This window comes from Echiichthys vipera (assembly GCF_963691815.1).
Source record: "Echiichthys vipera genome assembly, chromosome: 1".
Classification (NCBI taxonomy): Eukaryota; Metazoa; Chordata; class Actinopteri; order Perciformes; family Trachinidae; genus Echiichthys; species Echiichthys vipera.
Genome location: NC_139826.1, coordinates 12212704 through 12234857, shown reverse-complemented (window position 1 = coordinate 12234857; position 22154 = coordinate 12212704). Strand labels below are relative to the sequence as shown.

At 40.9% G+C, this 22154-nt stretch overlaps 2 protein-coding genes across 2 annotated transcripts in view; both read right to left on the bottom strand.

Moving 5' to 3' along the window:
- The window catches only part of LOC310948307 (AT-rich interactive domain-containing protein 3B), a gene marked incomplete at its 3' end in the record, with an annotated part of 53516 nt that extends 39685 nt beyond the window's left edge, over nt 1–13831 (bottom strand). Inside the window, exons 1-2 of the mRNA XM_083915390.1 lie at nt 13556–13831; nt 11642–12277 (exon numbers count right to left, since the gene is read on the bottom strand). Of these exons, the coding sequence (XP_083771516.1) occupies nt 11642–12277; nt 13556–13591 (672 nt within the window). The 5' untranslated portion in view covers nt 13592–13831. The remainder of the gene's footprint in view (nt 1–11641; nt 12278–13555) is intronic.
- Nucleotides 13832–14790: 959 nt separating this feature from the next.
- On the bottom strand, nt 14791–21505 carry fam219b (family with sequence similarity 219 member B). Its single transcript, XM_083924235.1, has 6 exons — nt 21354–21505; nt 20740–20848; nt 19479–19572; nt 19297–19374; nt 18659–18710; nt 14791–17340 (listed from the first exon to the last, which is right to left on the bottom strand). Exons 1-6 carry the CDS (start codon nt 21429–21431, stop codon nt 17191–17193), a joined length of 561 nt encoding a protein of 186 aa, XP_083780361.1. The 5' UTR covers nt 21432–21505; the 3' UTR covers nt 14791–17190.
- Nucleotides 21506–22154: the final 649 nt, after the last annotated feature.

The following is a 22154-nucleotide window of genomic DNA, read 5'->3' as shown; positions in this document are numbered from 1 at the left end:
GAATGATTTTTTCCCCCTATGTGAAGCTGTGCATACACTAGCACAGCATTTAGGATTGGTTTCTTGTGAGGATTGTGATTCAGGAAGTGAACGGCCTTGGAGGATGTAAAGCCCTGAGTGTAGAATGTAAATGCTGGAAGCCGAGCTGCAAACACATTGCTTTCAGTGTAATGTGACGTTTCCTGGGCAGCAGCCAGGATCTTTTTTTTCTCTTCCTTCCTTCTTTGCTGCCAGCTCCCTCTTACAAGCACGTGATAACACTCAGCTTGTGTTTGAAGACTTGGCAGCCAAACAACCTGGCCACATGCTATTATAAACTACATGGGATTTTGGCAGGCGGTGCAATGACTGTGCAGACTAAAAAGAAGGCAGGCTACAGTGAAAGTGTTACTCTTTCACCTCCTTCTCTCTTGCGTTTACCCAAGGGCCTTGACACAGTGGCCCAGTTAGCACCGACAGGCCCCAGACACAAGCCTGGAGCTCAGCCAACGCAGTGGAGGAACACGGACAAGAAAGACACTAGCAAGAGACAACTCTCACTCCCCACCTCTCCACTTTCTACTAGGAGCAAAGCAGAGGCCAGAACCCAAAGGGACCATATATTCTCAGTAATGTCACGTTGCTTTATGTCCCCGATATGATGACTACTCCTTAACTGAAAACTATTTTTTAACACCTGATGTCCATTAGATGTTTGGATTGGATTGCATTTTCAATTTAACAATTTCAACGATATAAAGGTCAATCCATATCCAATCTGCATTCCATTAAAATACTAGAGCCTTGACTTAAATCAGATCCACAATATGTTGTATATGGGGAAATTAGTTGTGTCCAATCACTTTAATGGTGGCTCTCCGTCCACAATAAAATAACATGAAATGTATTTATTTTAGAGTATTTTATTTAGGCAAAGTACTTGTACAGCTGCTTGGTTTTAGACAACATTTTTACATTGGAGAAGTTTGGCTTCTTTTGCAAAATGAAAATAAAGGTTTTGTTCACACCATCAGTACACAAGGATCCAAAGATATGAAACGATACCGACCCCAAACAGCCGTGATGACAATATCAGGCTATCTTTTATGATTATATTGTTGGATCGTTAAAATTTTCTTAAAATACAAAGTACATAAAACAAATGAAAAATTTGAGTTGTGCTGCAAAGACAGACCAACAAGTTAAACACACAGTATAAGTGAGACTGTACATAGTACAAGGGCAACAGGACCTCACATACTGTGCCAAGGGTCACTGCAACACACAGTGTGAACAGTAGTATATATATATATGTGTGTACTGTATATAATCACTATATGCAGTCGGCCTATATAAAACTCAAGGAGACTTTGCTCAACAGTGTCATATGACCTTGGCTCTACTTCTCTGCAGCTGCCAAAGGGGTTGGTGGAAGTCTTTGTTTCATTTGGCTATTCCCCTTTCTCTGTTTGCCTTCATTAAAGAGCAGGTGTTGAGATATGCTGAGTGGGAGTGGTTGTAAAGGACGAATGGAACCAATGCTGTGGGGAGGGGGACTTGTGGTTTCACTACCAACTGATCAAATTACAGCAGGCATCAGTAGCTCAGTTTCCATTAGAGGCAAGGAAGTCAATCCTCCAGGGTCGATTTGGAAAAAAGAAGTGTGACAACTCTAATGGACATGCAACATTTGCATTTAAATGTGAGAACTTTTTGCCTTTCAATTCAATCAAATGAAGACGGGCAGCAGTGTGGCCCTCAGTGGCGATGCGCATGAGGGATAATCCAAAAAGTAATTTGCATGATGTCACAGAAGCAATTACTTCAACTTAAAACCTCTGATACAAAGCCAAGAAGACCTTGTGCTCTTTTACGTTTGGCAAGACAAGATAGAAAAGGTCAGTTGAGGAGCACAACATATTTATTCCTCTCATAAAGACGTTGATGTTATTCAAGGCACTAGTGTAAGTAACGTGGTATCTGAAGGGTTTGGAACACTCAGGATTCAGGACACCCTGGTCTTCAGGGGCCCAAGTTACGCAAACATGTCCACAATGCAAATCACGCATATAGATAATAAAGCCAAAACGTAAATAAGCATTTCAACGTTGTAACAGCTGCGTTTCCTATCACTCTCAAGGAGGTATAGACATGAGAAACAGGGAAAACGACAATCTACGACAGGATAACAATTGCCACTTGTAAAATAAATAAAAGTAAAGTGAAAAGATTTGATATGCCATATCCATTTGAACGGGCACAATGCTAGAAAACCTGTGCCTAGTTGATATATGCATGGCTCGTCTCTGATGTGTTACAAATACTTTGAAAAAACGGTTACCGAATATTTTCAATTCGCTGGACCCCAGAGCTCTATTTAAAATAAGGTTTTTCCATCTAGGATATTATTGCGGCATTTCTCCCACATTACCAGTGTAGAGTGAAAATTCAGCTATAAATGTAAATGTTCCTCATTCTGATAGAGAGAACAGTAGGATCCTCTCAAGGATTACAGGATCATGACTCCATGAATGAATAACTAATAACTTTAGCCAATAAAAAATCTAGATAAAGTAGTTTTGTGTGTGAAAGGCAGAACCATCGTGACAGACTACACACTGCCCATTAGTGCTGTGTTTCACCAGGTCATGGTGTGGTCGAGGTCAGGGGACTCACTGGACACACCAAGAGAAGCCTCCTCCTGTCTGCCAGCAGCAGATGTGCCCTTTGGGACTCAGACAAATAAAAAAACTGTCTCTGCCTGCACCAGTGGGCCTTCCCATCCAGCTCCTCCCATTCAGGCCCTTTGGCTTTTTTCTTTTACAGCCCCTGCAACACTGAGTGAAATGAATTGAAAGATCACCAATCAGGGGCATGACTACAACACGGACATGCATCCAACCACCCCCACCAAACTCCCTGTCTCTTGTTGGGAGCCCCCGGTGGGAATGTTCACTGTTTGAAGAGTTAACTCTTTAATTCCGTCTGGAATGTTTCCTCTGGGTGGGGCAGTGTGGTGTGTTGCACCAGACCACTAACCCCTCTTCTCCTTCCACAGTATCTCCTACGTCCCCCCCCCCAGCACCCACCCCCCATATACCAAATTCAATACCTCTATTTCTGGGCAGGGGGAATCGTCCACATGTGGCTGTTAAGTGCAGGTCAGCACAAAACGAAGCTTGGTCTATGCCAGCACGATTACACCTCACACTCCATTTCAGATAAATCTGAAACTGTCATTTGCGTGTGAAAAGTTTCCCACCCACATTGACACTTTGGTGATGTAATAGATGTTTGCCATCCACACTAATGTACCAAAACACATAGAAAGTTTAAATCTCTTGAGCAAGTTCAGGTCACTTGAGCCAGCAGAGTATAGCAGTTTTAGTTTTTCGAATAAATTAATGTATCAAATTAGAGATGCATCAATTGTTGGCCACTGGTCAAAATTGGGCAGTTGATCAAATGATCGACCATGTCCAATCCCATTTATCCATTTTTTTTTTTTGCTGGTCAAATTTACATACATGCATGCATAAAGGTTTTATGTCGCGCACACAGCTGCACAGACTCACACATCACTCACATACACACACACACACAAACGCGCACACACACACGCAAACGCACACAAAACATGTCGTTGGTGTGGAAGTCCTTTAGCATGAGTGAAGAAGACATAAAGCTTGTAATTTGCAACACCTACAAGTCCATATAAGCCACGGAGGAACCTCCTTAAAAAATAAATAAAGAGAACAAGTCTACACATTGACAGACATGTAAACGTTGTTTAATAGTAATAGTCAATGTTTCAAACACATGTTTTGAACAACCACTAGAATTTACTATTTCATATTTTTTTATAAACACAGTTCTTTCAAAGACAGAAAATCTGAATCAGCAGGTCAACCTTTAAAAAAAAATCGAAATGGCGAAAATTGTAATCAGTGCATCTCTAATCATAAGTTGGTCATTGCCATACTGCAATGCAATGCAATGATATAATGAATTATAGTTTGAAGAACAACATTGTATTAATTCACTTTTCACCTTTCATATGTGACTATTATTTAAATTTAAACAATTCAAAATAAGTTAATTGTTCCGATACTGCTAATACATCAACTCTACTGGAAAGTGCAAAATATGTATTATGTATGCCTAATTATGCAGCTGTAGGCCCTTATTAGTTTCCATCCTAACACAAATTCAGCCATAGCCATACCAGTCTAGCAACATAAGGCACACAGTAGCATCAATCAGAAAGAGTTAAAAGACCAGTTGGCTCCATCAAACCCTACCAGCCACAATCTGCTGTTAATGAGGCAAAGCTAGGTTCACACAGCATTGAACTACAAACATAAACTAAAAAATCCCAGAGCAACGCACCATATAAATGTGACATCTGACATAGGTACTTTTACTTTTTTGTGTGATTCAGCCTAAATTTACATGGTGGATCACTTCAATACACATTTTTTAAATGAATTGAAGTACTTGATGCACAATCCTGAATGCAATAAAACAATTAAAATGGAAATATTTTAACTCTTGTCTGTTTGAGCCAACAGTGCACACATCACATTCATCTTTTAGTTGTTCTGGTTGAACAAATGCATGACATGAAAACAGTAACAGAGAAAGAAATGGTAGGTCAGTCAAAATATGGAGGGGAATTTCACCCCAATGAACCAAAAAATATAATATAAAATATAATAAATAAAAGTGTAAGTCAGACACCTTTAGCCAGACAAATCTGTACTGAGATCAGTGTCGTAGCTAAGGGGGGGGATTTGGAAATGAGGTTAACCATTTAGTGTCCAGGCCATTCATCACAAATGCCATTAGTAATATAATTCTGTATTCATTAAGTCATCCAGATGACGAAGAACCTGGTGACGAATTAAAGAGATGAACATTCACAAGAAGAAAAACTTGAATTACGAATTATTAGTGCTTCATTTATATTTAAATGATATATTCCACAACACAAAAGGTCAAGGAACGGCATTTTTCTAGTCATTCTTTTTTCTTGTTGGTGCTTGAAAATCTTCAAACGTGTTAAAAAGGGCTTGCCTACTTGAAAGGGAATGAAGCATCAACTTAATGACCAAACACGTTTCCTTTTTTTCTCCTTTTATTTCATGCGTGGCAGTTTGATAGATCCATCAACTATTAGGTGAAAAACCTAATAAGAATGGCCAAACCGTGAAACAAGAAGCTTGAATGAATATATAGTATAACAAAGACTCTCAAACTGAGCTGAAATGGAAACACTGTGCTGCAACATATGTCTTTCGGTTTAATTAAGGGCATTGTTTTCCAAGGATTCTGTTATTGTACAGTTTTTAAAAAAAATTAAAAAACAATATCCAAATCCCAAACTTGAAAACAAAATACCTACCCAATGAATGAATTAATTAATAGTCGGATAATTGGGTCTAGCCCTACTATAAATGCAGTGTTGTCAGTCAGTGCGTTTACATGCAGTTTAAAACCGATTATATTCAGGTTAAGGCAATACTCTGGTTTCTCAAACGCCATGTAAACACCTTACCCAGGTATAATCAGAGTTTCCTAACCCGGTTAACAGACCTAGATAACTCCTTCTGTACCCGGATTATTCGTGCATATAAACAGCGTTACCAGATTATGATCGTGTTACGTGTCTGCGCATGCTCAGTGGGTTGTAATTGCCCCTAACCACTACGCGGCACTGGTTTCTGAACCGGAAATAGAATAAATCAGGAAACAACAAATAAAAAAGAGCAGCAACAAAGGCTTTACCTCTAAACCGAGGGAGAACTTCGCCATGGCATGTAACTTTACTACCAAGATGACCCCTTTCTATGTAAATTCTGTCCAAAAGTCAGCAATTTCCCCCCTGCTTTCCAAGTTGTTGTTGTGATTTTGACAAAGGTGGACTGGAAGAAAAAGTCATATTCCAATGAGTTGTATGTTGGTGGTGCGGCTCCTACTGTACCGGAGGAGTTACCCACGTCATTTCCCCATTCTCCCCGCTCATGTTTACGAGGGGAACATAAATAATCCGATTATTCCCTTAACTGGGGAAAGACCATTTTCGGGTTACTGCTGTGCATGTAAACACACTCAATGTTTACAGAGAAGGGAACGGTCTGGGTTGAGGTTTTCAATTCCCTGTGTAGCTCAACAGTTTGAGCATGGCAGAGACAATACAGCTTTCACACAATATATTCATGCTTGTTGTTCTGGACAAGCACTGCAACATGTTTTAATGGACCTTAGGCTTCCTCATTATTTCTCATCTGAATTACCTCCATTTGCAGGCGGCTTATACAAATAGGGGTCGGACGGTAATTCCAGCCTTATTACATCAGCCTAACAGGAAGTCCAGTAAACAGAATAAGACTAAGTACACCATTTAAAACCCACTGACAGTTATGGCATGTGAGACACCGATATAAGATTCAGAAAGCAGAAGCTGGGTCAGTTTGGCGTATGCTTCAGACCACCTGGCCCCCACCGAGACACTACTGAGAGACATGGTGATACTGTTGTACGTTTCTCACACATCCAGTGGCTTTCCCAACAACACTGCGGGTGAGCTGATTCACCAAGGTAGATTTGTTCCACATTCCACTGTCAAAATGAAAACTTGAGTCCATCTGCTAAATACAATGTCCTCCTCATTTATCATAAATGAACCATAAACAAGGCCAAACATTCCTGCCTTTAAAAGCTCACACACAATTTGTATTGATCTCTGTGCTGCAGCCGTGCAGCTCCCCACTTCCTGGCTGATGTGTTGCTGGGGCGACAGCTAAATTATGCAACAGCGCTGGCTCAACAGACAGGCTTCAGTGCTTGAGCAGCAGAAGCAGGGCTCAAGGGTGGCAAATGATGGCAGGGCTAATCAGTAACAGATGCCCAGTTACCCCAAGGATCTAGATTTGGACCAATGTGGTCTGTTTTTCTTGTTGGCAACCACTTTTCTTGTGTGAAATATATCCCTCACCCAAGTTGTAGACTAGCTGTGCCTTGTTCTGTTTTGGCCAGGCAAAAGAGAGTACTGCTTTTGCACTGATTCAGTCTGAAATGATGATACAACAGTTTTCCATTTACAGCATCTCCACATTAAAAACCTGTCTGATGTGACCCAAATGATAAACTACAGATCTAATCATGCTGTAGGCGGCAGTTATCCAGCCTCCTGTAATTGAGCCTGCTAAATGCATTAGCTTGTACAATCATAATTTACGAACGTTCTTGGCTGTCTTTTTGACAGTATTCAGTATTCGTGCAGTATTCTTAATATAATTTTCTTCATGGCATCATGGGATATCATTAGACAAGAGCACCAACACCCCAATCATAGACTGTATAAAATAGGATGTCAGGCCTAGGCTATATGGCCTACAAATATTATCGCAATATTTTTAAGCAATATCACAATCCACAATATACAGTATATGGCAATATTTTGAAACACTTCATAGATACCTAATGTAACCCTTTAATGCAAACAATCACACTGGCATAACGATTGAAGTAGCCCCTGCAACATATGCCTGCATTTAAACATTCTTTCTTCTACTGAAGCAATTTTGAACTTGACAAATGACAACCAAGTTAAATTTAACAAAATAGTATTTATTTAAACCAGGCTGCACACACATAGGCTTTTAACTGCTGTTAAATAAAAACAACTCTGCAAATGTGTTGTTTTCTGCCTTTGTTTCAAGTCTGTTCACTCAGAACAGTCTTGCATTTATATTATTAGACTGACAGTAACTTTTGGACATCTGATCTTGCAATCCTGTTAACAGCGTCATTGAGCTAACAGGACGCTGCGTCCTGCAGGTGGATAGAACAGCTGAGGACTCCGGTAAGAGGTGAGGTACTGTGAATTTAAGTGAACAAGGCTTGATGTACCGACACTAGTAGCCGAGTATAAACCTGCTTCAGCCCTTATTTCGCTTGCCGGACTCTTTCCCTATTTCCTGCTGCCCTCAAGATACAAACACATGCCTTGTGTCAGACACACTCGCCCAGGAAAGCGGCCTGGATGGGTGGGGGAGTGTGTATGCCTGTCAGCACAACACCAGCAGCTTAAAAAAAGGACATGACAATAAAGCAGTATATCAAGTATAGTCAATATATTACCCACCCCAAATGGACGTAGTCTCCCTGAAGTAACCCATAGGTTTCTGAAGAGCCATTATGAAGCTCAGTCTGGGTGGCTCCAGCTGTTGACATCTTTGCAGTGCCTGATGTTACCTGCTTCCCGCTAATCCAAAAATGGACAATGAGGAGAATTGGGATGGAGCTGAGGCCCAATGAAGCCTACAGTCTATGTAAACATGCTATTGCTGCATTTTTACATGGGGGTCTATGGGTATCGACTCACTTTTGGAGCCAGCGTTAAGTGGCCATTTGTGGAGCTGCAGTTTTTGAAACTTCTGCATTGGTTTAATTTTTCAGCCCTGGAGGTTTTGACTTGGCCCCAATCAGAAACAATTCAAACATGGCCAACAATCTGACACCTTCCTATTTTCAAGCTTGGCAGGAAATCCTAAAACTCAACCCTGTGTTGTGACAAGAGAAGAACTCATCTTGGCCTCTATGTCTTCTTGCCTTGTCATCACCCTCCCTGTGATCACAGCAATTTCAAATGTAGACATGCTCTGCTCACTATTTCCACTTTGTCTCATTTGTCAGAAGACAGTTGCATGACAACAAACAGTGTGTGGACATAAAACCTGTAAAATTTTGAAATGACAGCCTTTGCATTCACACACAACCTGTACTATGGCATACCACACAACATCTCTCAGTTACAACAACTCAAGCGCTGTCACCATCAATACAGTGGGACATAAAGCACAATCTGTTTTCTGCAGGCATGATTAAAACTATTAATCACAGAGGGATTATCGCAAGGAGTGGAGGGGTCTATGGACGTGTGTATGTGAGCAGGAGGGGTGGGGGTGGGGGGTGGATTACAGGGGTCATGCCGCCTCTGTCCCACTGTGGTGGAGGCCAAAGTGCTGAGGCCGGCCGGCTGCCCACCCTGACTCCCCACCCTGACTCTCTCTCCATGCGAGGCCTTTGTCCATCCTCTTGTTTGACAATTATTTACTCTGCTGTTTGGGACAAGGCTGAGGTCACAACACATACATCACTGACACAAAAACACTGGCTACCCGTGTCTGTCCACCCCCATCTGACCTGTACAGGCCCCTTACCGCTCATATACACTCAAAACACTTAGGAGACCGATTAATCAAATGGTTGTCAGTCAAGTGTCTCTGCTGGCAAATGGTATTCATGTACAACCACGAAGACCAATGTTATAATACAGTAGTGTAGACTAACACTATTCAGCTACAGACAGGAAGTTTTATTGCTAATCAGAAGATTACTTATTGTTGACTGCTGTAACATCAGAAATGACATGTCAATGTTTTCAACCCAATCATTTTACCTCTGCTTACTACCTTGCCATCACAGTTTAGCTTGTAATTTGGCTCCAATTACATGACTGAACTGTTTGATCAAACATACCAAGAGGTGCCATTGATTTCCTACCTTCCAGTTACCTTGCATTCTTAAAATACGGTTGAGAAACTCTAGGTAACCTATGGGGAAGCCAATTTTTGGTAAATTGCTGGAAACTTTCCAGAAACAAAAGTATGACAGGAAATGCAAAACTTGTTTTAAATTATTATTTAAGCATTTTCTTAGTATGATATTGATTTCGTAATTAATGTTTCCTTTTTTTATTTTGGAGATTCCTTCAAGTACCACCAGAGAGTTTGAATACCACCAGTGGTACATGTACCACAGTTTGAGAACCAGTGGTTTAGGAGCTATGTCTATGTCTATGTACTGATCTGGACGAAATCGTGAGCAAATGTCTTTACATATAGTCTGCTTTGGCTCAAGAGCTTCATAGGGTGCTTTGGGTAAAAGACTCCACCTAATGTGACGGACAACATGACATGTAAATGTTAATGTAAATTGACTTCCATACATTTGTCTCTTTTAACTAGCCTGTCAGTTTTAGAACAGAATAAGTGTGCTCCCTATATTATTATGGGGGGGGTGGGGGGGGCGGGTTTTTGCGGCATCTGCCAGGCTTGTCTCTGGCCTCTCGAAGACAATGACATCAAAAAAGAAAAAAAAAAAAACAGTTCCCCTGCCTCCACTGTCCCCATCCCCCTACAGCGGTGCAACCTGAAACTGCCTGAAGAGATGAGCCGTCATTAAATACTGCAGAGCTGACATAATGACAGGAAAGATAAAAGAGAGGAAACAAAAAAAGGCCAGACCAATTCTCGTCCCATAATACCTCCCCCAACCCCCAGGCTCAGCCCGCCTCTCCTAATAAAAGATAGGGCACTGGTCAGCTCCAGCTTTGCTGCTGTGATCTTCTGTTCGCACAAAGCCTGGCCATATCACAGCATTATACTACTCCACTCATTCTGACACATATGGAAAGACTATTCATATTCAAGTGATGTTTATTATAATATATACTACAATAATATAATAATACTATTAGTGCTCCTCCTCCCAACTCTATACTACTGCCTTCCCTATATGTGTAAATGTGGCCTAAGGAATCACCATTCAAAGACATTTGCCTTTAAATAGACAGCAATAAAATCCAGACATATGATAGTCCAGCACCCTTAGCCCACTGATGAAGCTCAGATATGTCCTCTGACACTGCCCACTCTTGTGCAACTAAGGCTTTTTATATCACCCACACTGCTGAGCTCTCTTTAACCTGCTATGTTCCAAGCTATGATGCTAAACCACATGTAGCTCGGCTTGGTTCCCAGCTGACATTCCAGCGTTTTGTAACACTGTGCTGAGGCAATATTTACCTTCAAGAGAAAGTGCACTTGGCACACAGCCTAAACTCTTGGGATGGGGGGTGTGACAGGTTGCTTCTGTGTACTACATCCAAACTTCCCACCCACCCAAAATCCTCGTGCTGACCCGGCCAACCACCCACAGCCTCACAGCAGCAGCCTTGCCCTGGCTGACTCCTACCTGGATCAGAGCCAAACCAGCAAAGCGCCAAGAGGGACAGAGAACGAGAGAGCGACACGCACACGCACACACACAATGTGAGCGCAGAGGGAGAGAACTAGTGGGTGTGAACACATTGCGCCCCAGCTTGGCCCTCTGCCAGGACTCACTTAGGAGGATTTTTAGCCACAAAAGCCAATCAGCGGTCAACCATCCACAGAGATGATGTCTTGCAAAGATGCTGCTGGAGAGTTTTGTCCCACGATCAAGATTAAGCAGTCACTCGTAGCAGGGGGCTGGACTGAGAAGTCAAACCAAACCCTTAATGGGAGAGTGCCAAATAGTGAAAGGCCTTACACCTCTAAATGAACAGTGCTTTGATTATGCAGCTCTGTGTAGACTCGCAAAAGAGAGATATAGGAACATTTTTAAGACACATTAGGATTGTCAGAGGGAAATTTTCAGTGATAATGTACAAAAATAATTCTAGATAGAGTAATCCTGCTTTATAAACATGACATGACATCAGCTTCGGTTTGAGCTGAAATGTCTGGAGGATACAAACTGGGAAAAGACCAAAACATGAATTTACAAAATAAGATGGCAATGGTGTGGCTAGGAGCCAAAGCAGGGCACTAACCTGTCTGAAGTGATCATCAAAGCCCCAGTCAGCCTGTCCATTAGGAGAGGTAGCAGAATGAGGCCCCGCTGGAGACAGGCCTTCGTCGGGTTCCTGCTTCACTCTGATAGGTGGGGATGCAGCCCTCTGGGGGGCTGATGCAGAGTAACTGCCAAAGGGACGGGATGGGATGCGGGAGGCACTCTGCTGCAAAGCGAGAGTCTGCTTGCGGAGGAACTCCAGACCACTGGCACTTCCCTCATCCTCCTCATCACTGCCCTCGTCCCCCTCCATCATCTCATTGTCGTCGTCCTCATCCCCTGAATCCCGGCCTCTGTCCTCGTCATCCTCTCTTTCTGAGTCCACACTGCTCTGATTGGACACCCGAGGAGGAAACCCACCACCAGGGACCCCTACTGCCAGACCTTTGCCCATGAAGCTGGCCCCAGAGGCCCGGGCAGCTGCCAGGATGGCCTGCTGTGCAGCAACCTGCTGAGCATACATGATGTGGGCCTCTCGCAACTTCCTCTCCTTGCGTTCCATTTCCAGTCGGGCCTGCTGCTGGCGCTGGAGCTGCTCCATTACTGCTTCCAGCTTCATCCCCCCTGTAGAGGTGCTCTGAGGAAAGGCCACACCAGGCTCCTGAGACATGCTGGGCTGAGGGAGGAAGAGAAGGAGTCGTGGATGACCTACCATATACTAAAATGTAATGATCCCTTTATCTCATTATACAGGATGAAATGAGACATGACACACATGTGTAAGACACACACACACACACACACACACACACACACACACACACACACACACACACACACACACACACACACACACACACACACACACACACACACACACACACACACACACACACACACACACACACACACACACACACACACACACACACACACACACACACACACACACAAAGTCAAAGCTACACCGGAAACAGAATATTTGTACACAATCATTTTAAATCAATTCCATGTAGTAAAAACGTTCTAAATTGTAACTCCTTGCACTTCAGTCATGTTTGAACCAGGGGCCTGAAATTAGGTGTTGGAAAACCTTAAGCACTAAACACAGCACTAAACACTTGCTATTATAACAGAGAGAATATGTATATTATGTGGTGACTTCAGCTCCCAACTTGGAATGTCAAAGCAATGAAGCACTAATGTAACCAGTCAGATTACAAAGTAGCTAAGAAACCCTTTTAAGGTTTTAGGGCGTCCACACATATTACAAGGTTAAAACGTAGACATTAACAGTTATAGCAGCCAACCACGAATGTGTTTTTTTGTTTATAACATTTTCAACGCTTTTATCAAAGCAAGGGGTGGACAGCTGGCCCCAACTATAGCGTTTTAGTAAGAGCAGTAAAGTAGTCATTCATGTTATATAAGTAGTGCCCAAACTAGCTAAGTTAGTTAACCCGAGAGGGAGATGAACTGCTGCCAAAAGACCTCCAACACAAAGTTCAGTGTTAAATGAAAAGAAGGGTAAATTGAACTCCAGACACGTTAACAGGACAAACGACCACCAAGTAAACGGAACTCACTTATAATTGTTCTTTAAAAAAGTGCACCTTTTCCGCAAAGAGCTAGCTGCCACATCCTCAAAATACGCGGATATCATTATGGGCAATAAGTTATGGCTGTAGCATAAGTTACCATAGAAACATGCTAAATTAGCCCATTAACGCTAGGGGTTTTTCTAATCATGTATAGCGGTGTTGACGTAACATTGTAAAATAAGTCAAAAGTAACCTACCATAAGATCAAATAAGCTGTGCAAGTGTCTCCTTCTTCTTGTGGAAAATGTCACGTTAAGCTAGCTAACGTGAACTCTTTAAATGAGGCGGTGGAAGTGCGGAGGGTTTTTAACTCGTTACAGATCACAGGAGTGTAAAGGGACGCCACGACTCACCATTTGTGCCTTACTACTGCTTGAATTGTCCACCATCCCTCCTTCCTTGGGTTTATCGTCCTTCCCTCGTTTGTGGCACTCGTTCAAACAATTGTAAACACACACACACACACAAACACACACGCGCACGCACGCATACACACGCGCCCGCGCGCACGAGGACAGATATGCCGTGCACGCACCGCAGATACAGACTGATCCGCCTGCAGAAAGGCGCTATATGATCTCTTCTGCGCGACCTCTCCAGATGTACCTATGGTCCGGTCTGTCGTTCCCCACTGATTTTCTTCTTTAATATTAAAGGGGACCGAGTGGAAAATGGCCCGATCTCATATCTCGGAGAGCGCTGAGGTAACTCCCTTCACTCGTTTTTTTCCGCCCCTTCAATTGACACCCCCCGCATGGCGCACAACAGCATTTTAGGCCCGCCCAGCGACAGCAACAAGTCTCCTGCCTTTCAGCTCCACTACACTCTTATTAAGCAGGTTCATTTATTCATACGCATGTCTTCAGTTGTATTTAGTGGCTTCAAAGACTAGATGTAGCTGTGCAAGAAGCAGTAGTAACAGCATCATGTTAATTAAAAGCTTAAAGCAAAACATTGGAAACTAATCAAAAAGCTTTCGTGTAAAAACAGCCTACTTATCAATACAATATGTTGATCTGTGAATGTACATTTAGAATTGACATGGATGCGATCGCTGACAAAAGTTTAAGAAAAAAATATATAATATTTGATATATATATATATATATATATATATATATATATATATATATATATATATATATATATATATATATATATATATATATTATTTGACAAATGACATTGTTGGAAATGTATCTTTTTGCCAGTGGTCCCTCGCAAACAAGTTACACATGGCCTGGTTAAAGTATCACACAGCTTTCTTTGAATGCTAAATAAAGACATGGCAGCTCATTATCATGACGCAATGTTTGAATGAAATACTACAAAAAACTCTTTGAAAGGGGCCTAATGGTGAGGTGTATTGAAAATGCAGCATGGCTCAATGCTACCCCCTTATGGATACAGCGTGTTGATAATGGTTAGTACTTTTAGCAGCCACCATATGCATTACTCATTTAAATCCCATAATTTAACGCTTCATGGACAAACTGTCTTCTTAATCATTAAAATCACAGTCATACAAATGAAAGTATAGATATGTTTTTATTTTAATAATGTAAACCCATAAACAGTACAATCAAACAAAAAGAGAAGTGTTTACCATCATCAAATAACCAATTAAGTTATTGCATTTAGCACTCAATAACTATATTGTCACAATGTTGCATGACAAGCAGATTGTCCCAATAGTTGCATAGTAAAGGTAAGTCAAGTGTACCTGCTACTGACCACTGGTGTTAAGTGCAATATTCGTGTAAATACAAACACGGTGCAGAGCCAGGGCCGGGGTCAATACACTTTAAATTCAGACATTACATTTAAAGCATTTACCTCACACTTAGTGTAATAGTAGAATCAGCTTTTATTTTGAAATCACCCGCATTAGAAGAATGGAGTGCTGTGAGGAGAAAGCGTACATTACTTGTGTTAATAATGTAACATTTGCATTGTAAAGGTTTTAAAAGGATTCCCCTTTGAGACTTTGTGAATTGATCCTGACTCTGCAGGTTCCTACTCTTTCCAGTACTTCAATTCTTTACGGCGGTCAAGTGGTCTGCTATACCTTTCATTTCTACGACTGAAACCTTGATACAACCAACATCACAGCGCGAGAAGTAGCAGTGTGGTCTTCAGGTAAGTAAAACAGCAGCCACACATTTATCCTGACTTAAAAACCTCCAACAGTTGTGCAATCCTCAAACTCTGTTTATTTTAAAAATGTGTGTGAAAGGCAAATGACTTTATAGTTGTACACTCATAGACAAAGAACAATCTCCTGAGAAAGCGATCACTGTCACTTGCTCCGATATTGAACATTTTTGTAAATGCAGTTTAAAAAATAAACACCAACAATTAACAGTAAAAATATGACCCAGACTACAACATAAGTGATACATTTTTTTTAAAGTGGAATACAGAAAATAAAAAAGATCCGCACATCTGTGTCTATTGTGTAAACTGATGTATGTGAACACGGTTAACAAATAACGAGGGTAGACAAATACCTTAATCCTTATGCAAATGGGATTACCTCTTTTTAATCTGTATAATAAAACAATTTTTAGTGTGTCCTACAAATATACGCATAAATAAATAAATAAAATATTGTAACTCAAATCTGCCATCCACACACGCTGTGATGCGTTCAAGATGACGCATCTTTTTTTAAGTGTTATATCAGATCCTGGACAGTGAACTGATCCAAAATGCTACATATAATGTAAATCCAATTCTTCCTATCAACCTAAATTGTTTCCTTTTAAATAAAAAAAAAAAAAAAAGGGGGGGGGGGGTAAATTAGAACGATATACATGTCTGACCATGTACAAAAATGTACTTAGATGAGTTGCAGGAATCTTAAATATATTTTGCATTCAATCTTTTTGAAACAGCCTTTTCCTTTAAAAGTGGAGGGTGTTGGTGCCTGGAATGAAACGTATTTCTACAATACAGAGATTGTAAAATGTAACTAGTTAATCCATCAAAGCACTTAAGTAACTCATCTGCTTACATCGTGTGCCATACACAGTAGTGTAGGTCTTACTCTTAAACCAGTGGATAACTTTTTAGGACAACTTATCATGATGCCTTTCTCCCCAAGTATATCTTCTACAGGCGGAGGACGAGTGGGTCCTTCTTGGTGTGTAGCAGGTCGCTCAATGACTGCTTAATAAACACTTTGTCTTGTCAGACACAGATCTGAAGATAATCTTGGGCCAGGCTTCTCTTCTATACTAAATTAACTAACTTTGTAACATATTACACATATGTTATAAAGAAGTTCACTGAACATACACTGTATTTCAATTTAGTGCTCTGCTTCATATTAAAAAAACATATAATTTAGGTCATTCTTTTTGTTGTACTGTTTCGTAATTTCCCAAAGTGGTAGTGATCTCATATCGGATAAAGTGTAACACAATTTTTGAGGACAAATACAGTAAAGGAAAAAAATATCCAGTTAATGCAACAGTCAGGGAATGTCAATGATCACATGAGGTGCTCTTATATAGCAGTTAAATAATTGGAAAGTTTCCAAAGGGCCAGCCCAGAACACTGAAACGCAATACACCATATGTATGCATGTCATGCTTTAGAGTGCTGAAGACCTGTTCACCAGAGCGAAAAAATCAGTAGCCTTCTCGCCGTTTGGTCAACAAGGACATATCCCAAATTATAAATTACTCTGCCGCTCTATTAGAAGCAGTGGCATAGTCAGCATTGCATTAAGTTCTAGAAAAAGAAAAAAATAGTTCAAGCTTTGGGGTCACAGTGAATAAGGCTTCCATCCGCGTTTTCATGTGGGTCGAGCGATCTCGGTGCATGTAGTCCTGCACGAACAGGAGTTTGGCTTCAGAGCTGGAAGGCCTCAGGCAGCACAGCAGTGGAGCTGAGTTAGAAAGATGGCCTCAGGCACCAGTGACTTAAGTCAGGGACAGGAACTGGTGCCGGGCCTTTGTAAGGTTCGAGTCACGGCACCGGCATCACTGCATGGAGCAGGACGGGCCCCAGGAGCAGCAGCACACAGAGGAGCCCATGGCTTTGGGCGGAATCAGGTCCAGGTCCTCGTCATCGGGGATCTCGTCTAGACGGTAGCCATCCTGGAGCAGCTGTCGGCTTAGGTCAGGATGGACCTAGAGAGCAAAGAAAAAGACCTCACCAACACATTACCACAAACCAGAGTGAGGTGGCTAAGCCTGGCACACATCTCTCTCAGGTTTATCCGTTTATAGGGACGTTTTCATACCCCATCATTACTATTCCTGTTGCTATGAACCAAACTTAATGTTTCTGATGGTTTAGCTACCTCTTCCCTGAAAAACTAAGCAAAATCAGGTTACCTCAATACTGAAGAAATAAAAGGTCTCAATAGTAATTTGTATGATGTTCTTTATGGTCCTTAATGTTGTTACATGTTGTTATGAATACTCTAATTTGCAGTCAAAATACAGTTCATAATTCGATACCAAAACTTCAAACATGTGAGGTGTTCTCAAGCCACAGTAGCTATGTTGTTTACAATGGAACGCCACAGAAGTCAACAACAGTTCTCATAATTGTGGTGTGAGCTCACCTAACTTGTTTTCAGGCACTTGGATTAATTACTGTCAAATGTTAGCAATTACAAAGTTATGGTATAGTGACGGGAAGTTTTTTTTAACTTCACTGTATATAAATATTAAGCTGGTATTCATGTCCTGCTCATGAACCAACTCTGTTTGAATTTAAATCTATTTTTGTATGCATCTTAGCTATGATGAAAATTCTTGTTCCTCGACAGTAATGTAAAAAAACAAGACTGACTTCTGCTAAAAGGCAGCGCAAACAACCCTGTATACATATTTGAATCAAAGAATAGCCAGAGGCTCAGTGTGTGTGTGTGTGTGTGTGTGTGTGTGTTTGAGAGAGAGAGAGAGAGAGAGAGAGAGAGAGAGAGACACACACACACACTGAAAAACAACAAGAATAAAGGTAAAAAATAAAACCCATGATCCTTTACTCTCACATTTGTTCATTACAGGTGGTCTGTATACACTGTTCCTGCAATATGTATTATCAAAAGAGGAAGTTGTTTCATATGATCATATCACTTTGAGACAAACCTGTTCCTTTTTAACCTCTAACCTAGTTACTGTACAAATGTACTATACAAAAAAGAAAATACAAATGTGTATAATTTGGTGATGCAGCTGTTTTATGCCACTTTTTTATCGTGCAGAAACTGTGCGCTGAGCTGACAAATGGAAACAATGTGTTAGTTAAAGGCTGCACAGGTGTCGTAAAGATGGAAGGACTAAATGGAAAAAATAAACACGTTCTCTTAGAACATAATATGGATGGCCCAAAAAAGAAAATCACAAAGAGATTTTTGCACACCCACACAACCAGTTAGACTGTGTGGTGACTGAGATTCTGAAAGAATCCTAAGAAGGTCACGTGGGGCTTACTCACCTCAGCTGAAGAGTATCCTGAGGAATACTGCTCAAAATCGATCTCTTCATCACTGTGAGGACAAGTAGGACAGGTTCTGTCTTTATGATGTAAACAACTGTGTGCGTGTGTGTCAACTGGAAACATATTTAGGGACACTAGAGCTGGGAAAATGTCAAAACTGTAACTGGTAAACGTTGAGGTGACATGCTTCAATGTAAAGTAGATAAGTAGTTTGTTCAGTGCTCAGTTTACTGCATATACTGTAGTAGAGTTGTTCAAATCCTGTCACCAGTATTGGAAATGCCTACTATAATGACTAAAATGCTTGTATCAGTATCAGCAAGTATGCAAGTCTCCACTGATCTGATGCTACGTAATTTATCCCTGAAAAAAAATCTTCTTTTAAGTATTTTGTATGTGTCCTTTTTCCGTAATGACTTGACTATCAACTAGATACTAAAAGAAAGTTCTATGGCGTTCATTCTCTGTATGCATTTGTCCATGCTATACAAAATCTGAGCCAGACTATACAACAATGAAAGCAATGCAACATCCATAAAAAAATAATATATGTTTCTTAAACATACTGGTATAGGATCAGCAAATATGCAAGGAATTCTACAACACCATCACCATTGTATCTGGTGTAACCTCACCTGTCTGAGTCCAGTGCAACCAAAGTGTCATCCGCATGCTGACTCAAAGCAGCGTAGCCCTTGTTATACTTCACCATCCTAAAAGGAGAACTAGAAAATGTAAATAAATGATGCAAACCCCCCCCCCCCCCCCCCCCCTGCTATATGCTGACATCACAAACATCCTCATGTCCTCTTCTTACCTCTTAGCTCCTTGTCTGGGCTGATGCATCACTGGAAGTCCTGGTGAGAGGGCTTTCTTCTTGAGCGCTTTCCTCGCCATCTCCCTGTGTTTCTCTATGAATAAGAAGAGTTTTTTGTGCCAACTAGGACTGACTGGTCAAAGCAAAGGTCACATATGATGTTTAACGTGCTGACAGCAGCATATCTTGAAACAAAACTCTTATCTCAGTGAGTAGGATTTGAGATTTAGACAGCTCCCTCTCAGTGTAAGGTCTTTGAGAATGACTGACATCCCTTTGATAATCAGTTGCACAGTAAAGAATGAAATCAATTATGTTTTAGAGTTTTTTGGGGGTTTTAGTAGCAGTTAAGGAGTAGATTCAACACGTCAAAGACTGAGACAACTATTTGATTATGGAAAAGAATAACAATAAAATAATAATTACATGTAGGACATACTAATATACAGAGGCAACAACAAAAACTATAATAAACTGGATTTCATTTGCTTTTCCATTGGCTGTTGAGTTCAATTTGCTTGTTTCACTGCTCTGTTATTGTTCTGTTCTCATGATCCAAGCAACCCTTGTTAACGTACGTTTAAATCCAATCAACACTTTTATAGGAGCTTGCTGTTATTTTTGAAACATGACTTAAACTTTATGTAACTTCACACCTGCTGGTGTTCATGTTGGTCCTATCATTTGCCGCCATATAGGAATAATAACAGGTTAAAGCAGCTGTCTAAACACTGTAAGAGATAGATAAAAACCCTCGGTGTCACGTGTCCCTCCAATCTCACGACAGTCACAGTACCGCTCTTTACCGTGCATAAAATCCAACATCACCTCTTCCGTGTGGAAATCCTCCCTGTCCATGACATTTGCCTGATTTTACTCAGGAATGTGCATCAACACATCTTTTTTCTCGATGCTACATAAATATCAGTATTAGAATTGCTAGTGTTTCCGTACAAAGTGCAGACATGTTTGGCTGCAGAGAGCTAGGAAGTTTACAGTTAAGCAGAGCATGCTGATCTACATAACATAAAAAATATCAGGACTTTAGACGTGTTGAACTACATGGACTGCTTTCTAAACACGGTCTGGCTGAAACTGTGGGTGACTCTGCTGATAAGTGTTGCAGTCTTTAGCTGTCCCATATAGCGCTTCATACAGTGAGAACCACTGAAGTCATAAAAACAACAATTATGCGCATTACTCCTGACCTGCGGACAGCCTAATCCTGGCATTGGCTATGATTAGTCAGGAAAATGCTTACGTAGTTTGAGATGGATTGCTGGAGCTCTGGACATGATGTAAGGTCCTCTTTTCTCCAGAGGCCTGATCCCTCCATCAGCAGTCTTAGGCCTGGTGCCATTACTTGGCTCCTAGGGTTGGAGAAATGAAGGATCATCTATACTTCATATTCATGTATAGCAACCAAGTAAATGGCAAGACAACATAATTAAATGGAATAATGGGATAGTTAAATGACAAAACAATAAAGTTATTTAAACCCAGATATGAATCAAATATAACCTTCATTAACCTTATTTGTTTATGCATGTCTATTGTAAATGATGTTGATCTATTTCCAAGTTATCTTAAGTCTGTCTCCCAACATTTCAACTCCTCCAAATTTCCCAGCAGTCCCTTCGGTTTTTAGGAAGAGATCATCAATTTGACGTGTTTATCAGCACATTATTCACGTCACTCGATATGATGTAACGTTATAGTCAAGGTTAGCGACGTCTAACGACAGCGAGCTCACCCCTCTTGACACTGGTTTTGAAAAGCATGTCTCGCCTGAATAACTGTCAAGAATCCCATGCTAAGCTAGTCAGCCACGTTAGCCTCCCAGTTTCTATTTACAAGCTTTAGCCGACACATTACCGACGACACTTCCAGGAGGGTGTCCTTCTCTGGCTCCTCTATGATGTCGTTCATCATCTTGGCGTTGGTTGTCACCATTTACACCACAACACAGACATGACGAGTGTTATTGTTTTCCTCAGGAGCAGGTAGACACTTCTGTTAGCTGGCTGTGCTATTATGCTAGCAGTAACAGGCTGCATACTGCTTCCGGGTAAAAGTTACAAAATAAAACCCCAAATCGCTAAAAATGTTTTGTAAAATATGCGCGACAATAGTGGGTTTTGAAAATAGTATAAAGTATAGTTCGAGTTAGAAGTTTGGTTTTGTGTAGTAACACGTTACATGTTTTTTTTTTTCGTTCACTAAACTATCGTGATAAAAAAGTCCTTCCTGTTCAACACGCCGTAAAATAAATAAAAGAATAAAATGTGATTCATATATGAAACATTAAAAAATACTTTATGGTTTGTGGCGAAGAATGACAATTATTAAACACTAGCAAGAATGCTATTTTGCTTCAGTTTTCCATAGTAGATGTGGCACTAGATTTCCAAAACGGCGCAATTACCGTAATATCGTGTAATGGTTTGATTGCTTAATAAGCAGAGCTATTATAATAAGCAGTGCTATTCCACTTGAATAGTTGGAACATGAACTCAGGAGAAATATTTCCGGTCACCTGTCGCCCTCTGGTGGGTACATCCATGGGTGATAGAAGAGTGTGGGGAAAAAACTCCTGTCTACTTGAGAAACGTTAACATAGACTTAAAACAGCTGATATCATAATAACACCAATGACTTATGATTTTTCATAGTCTT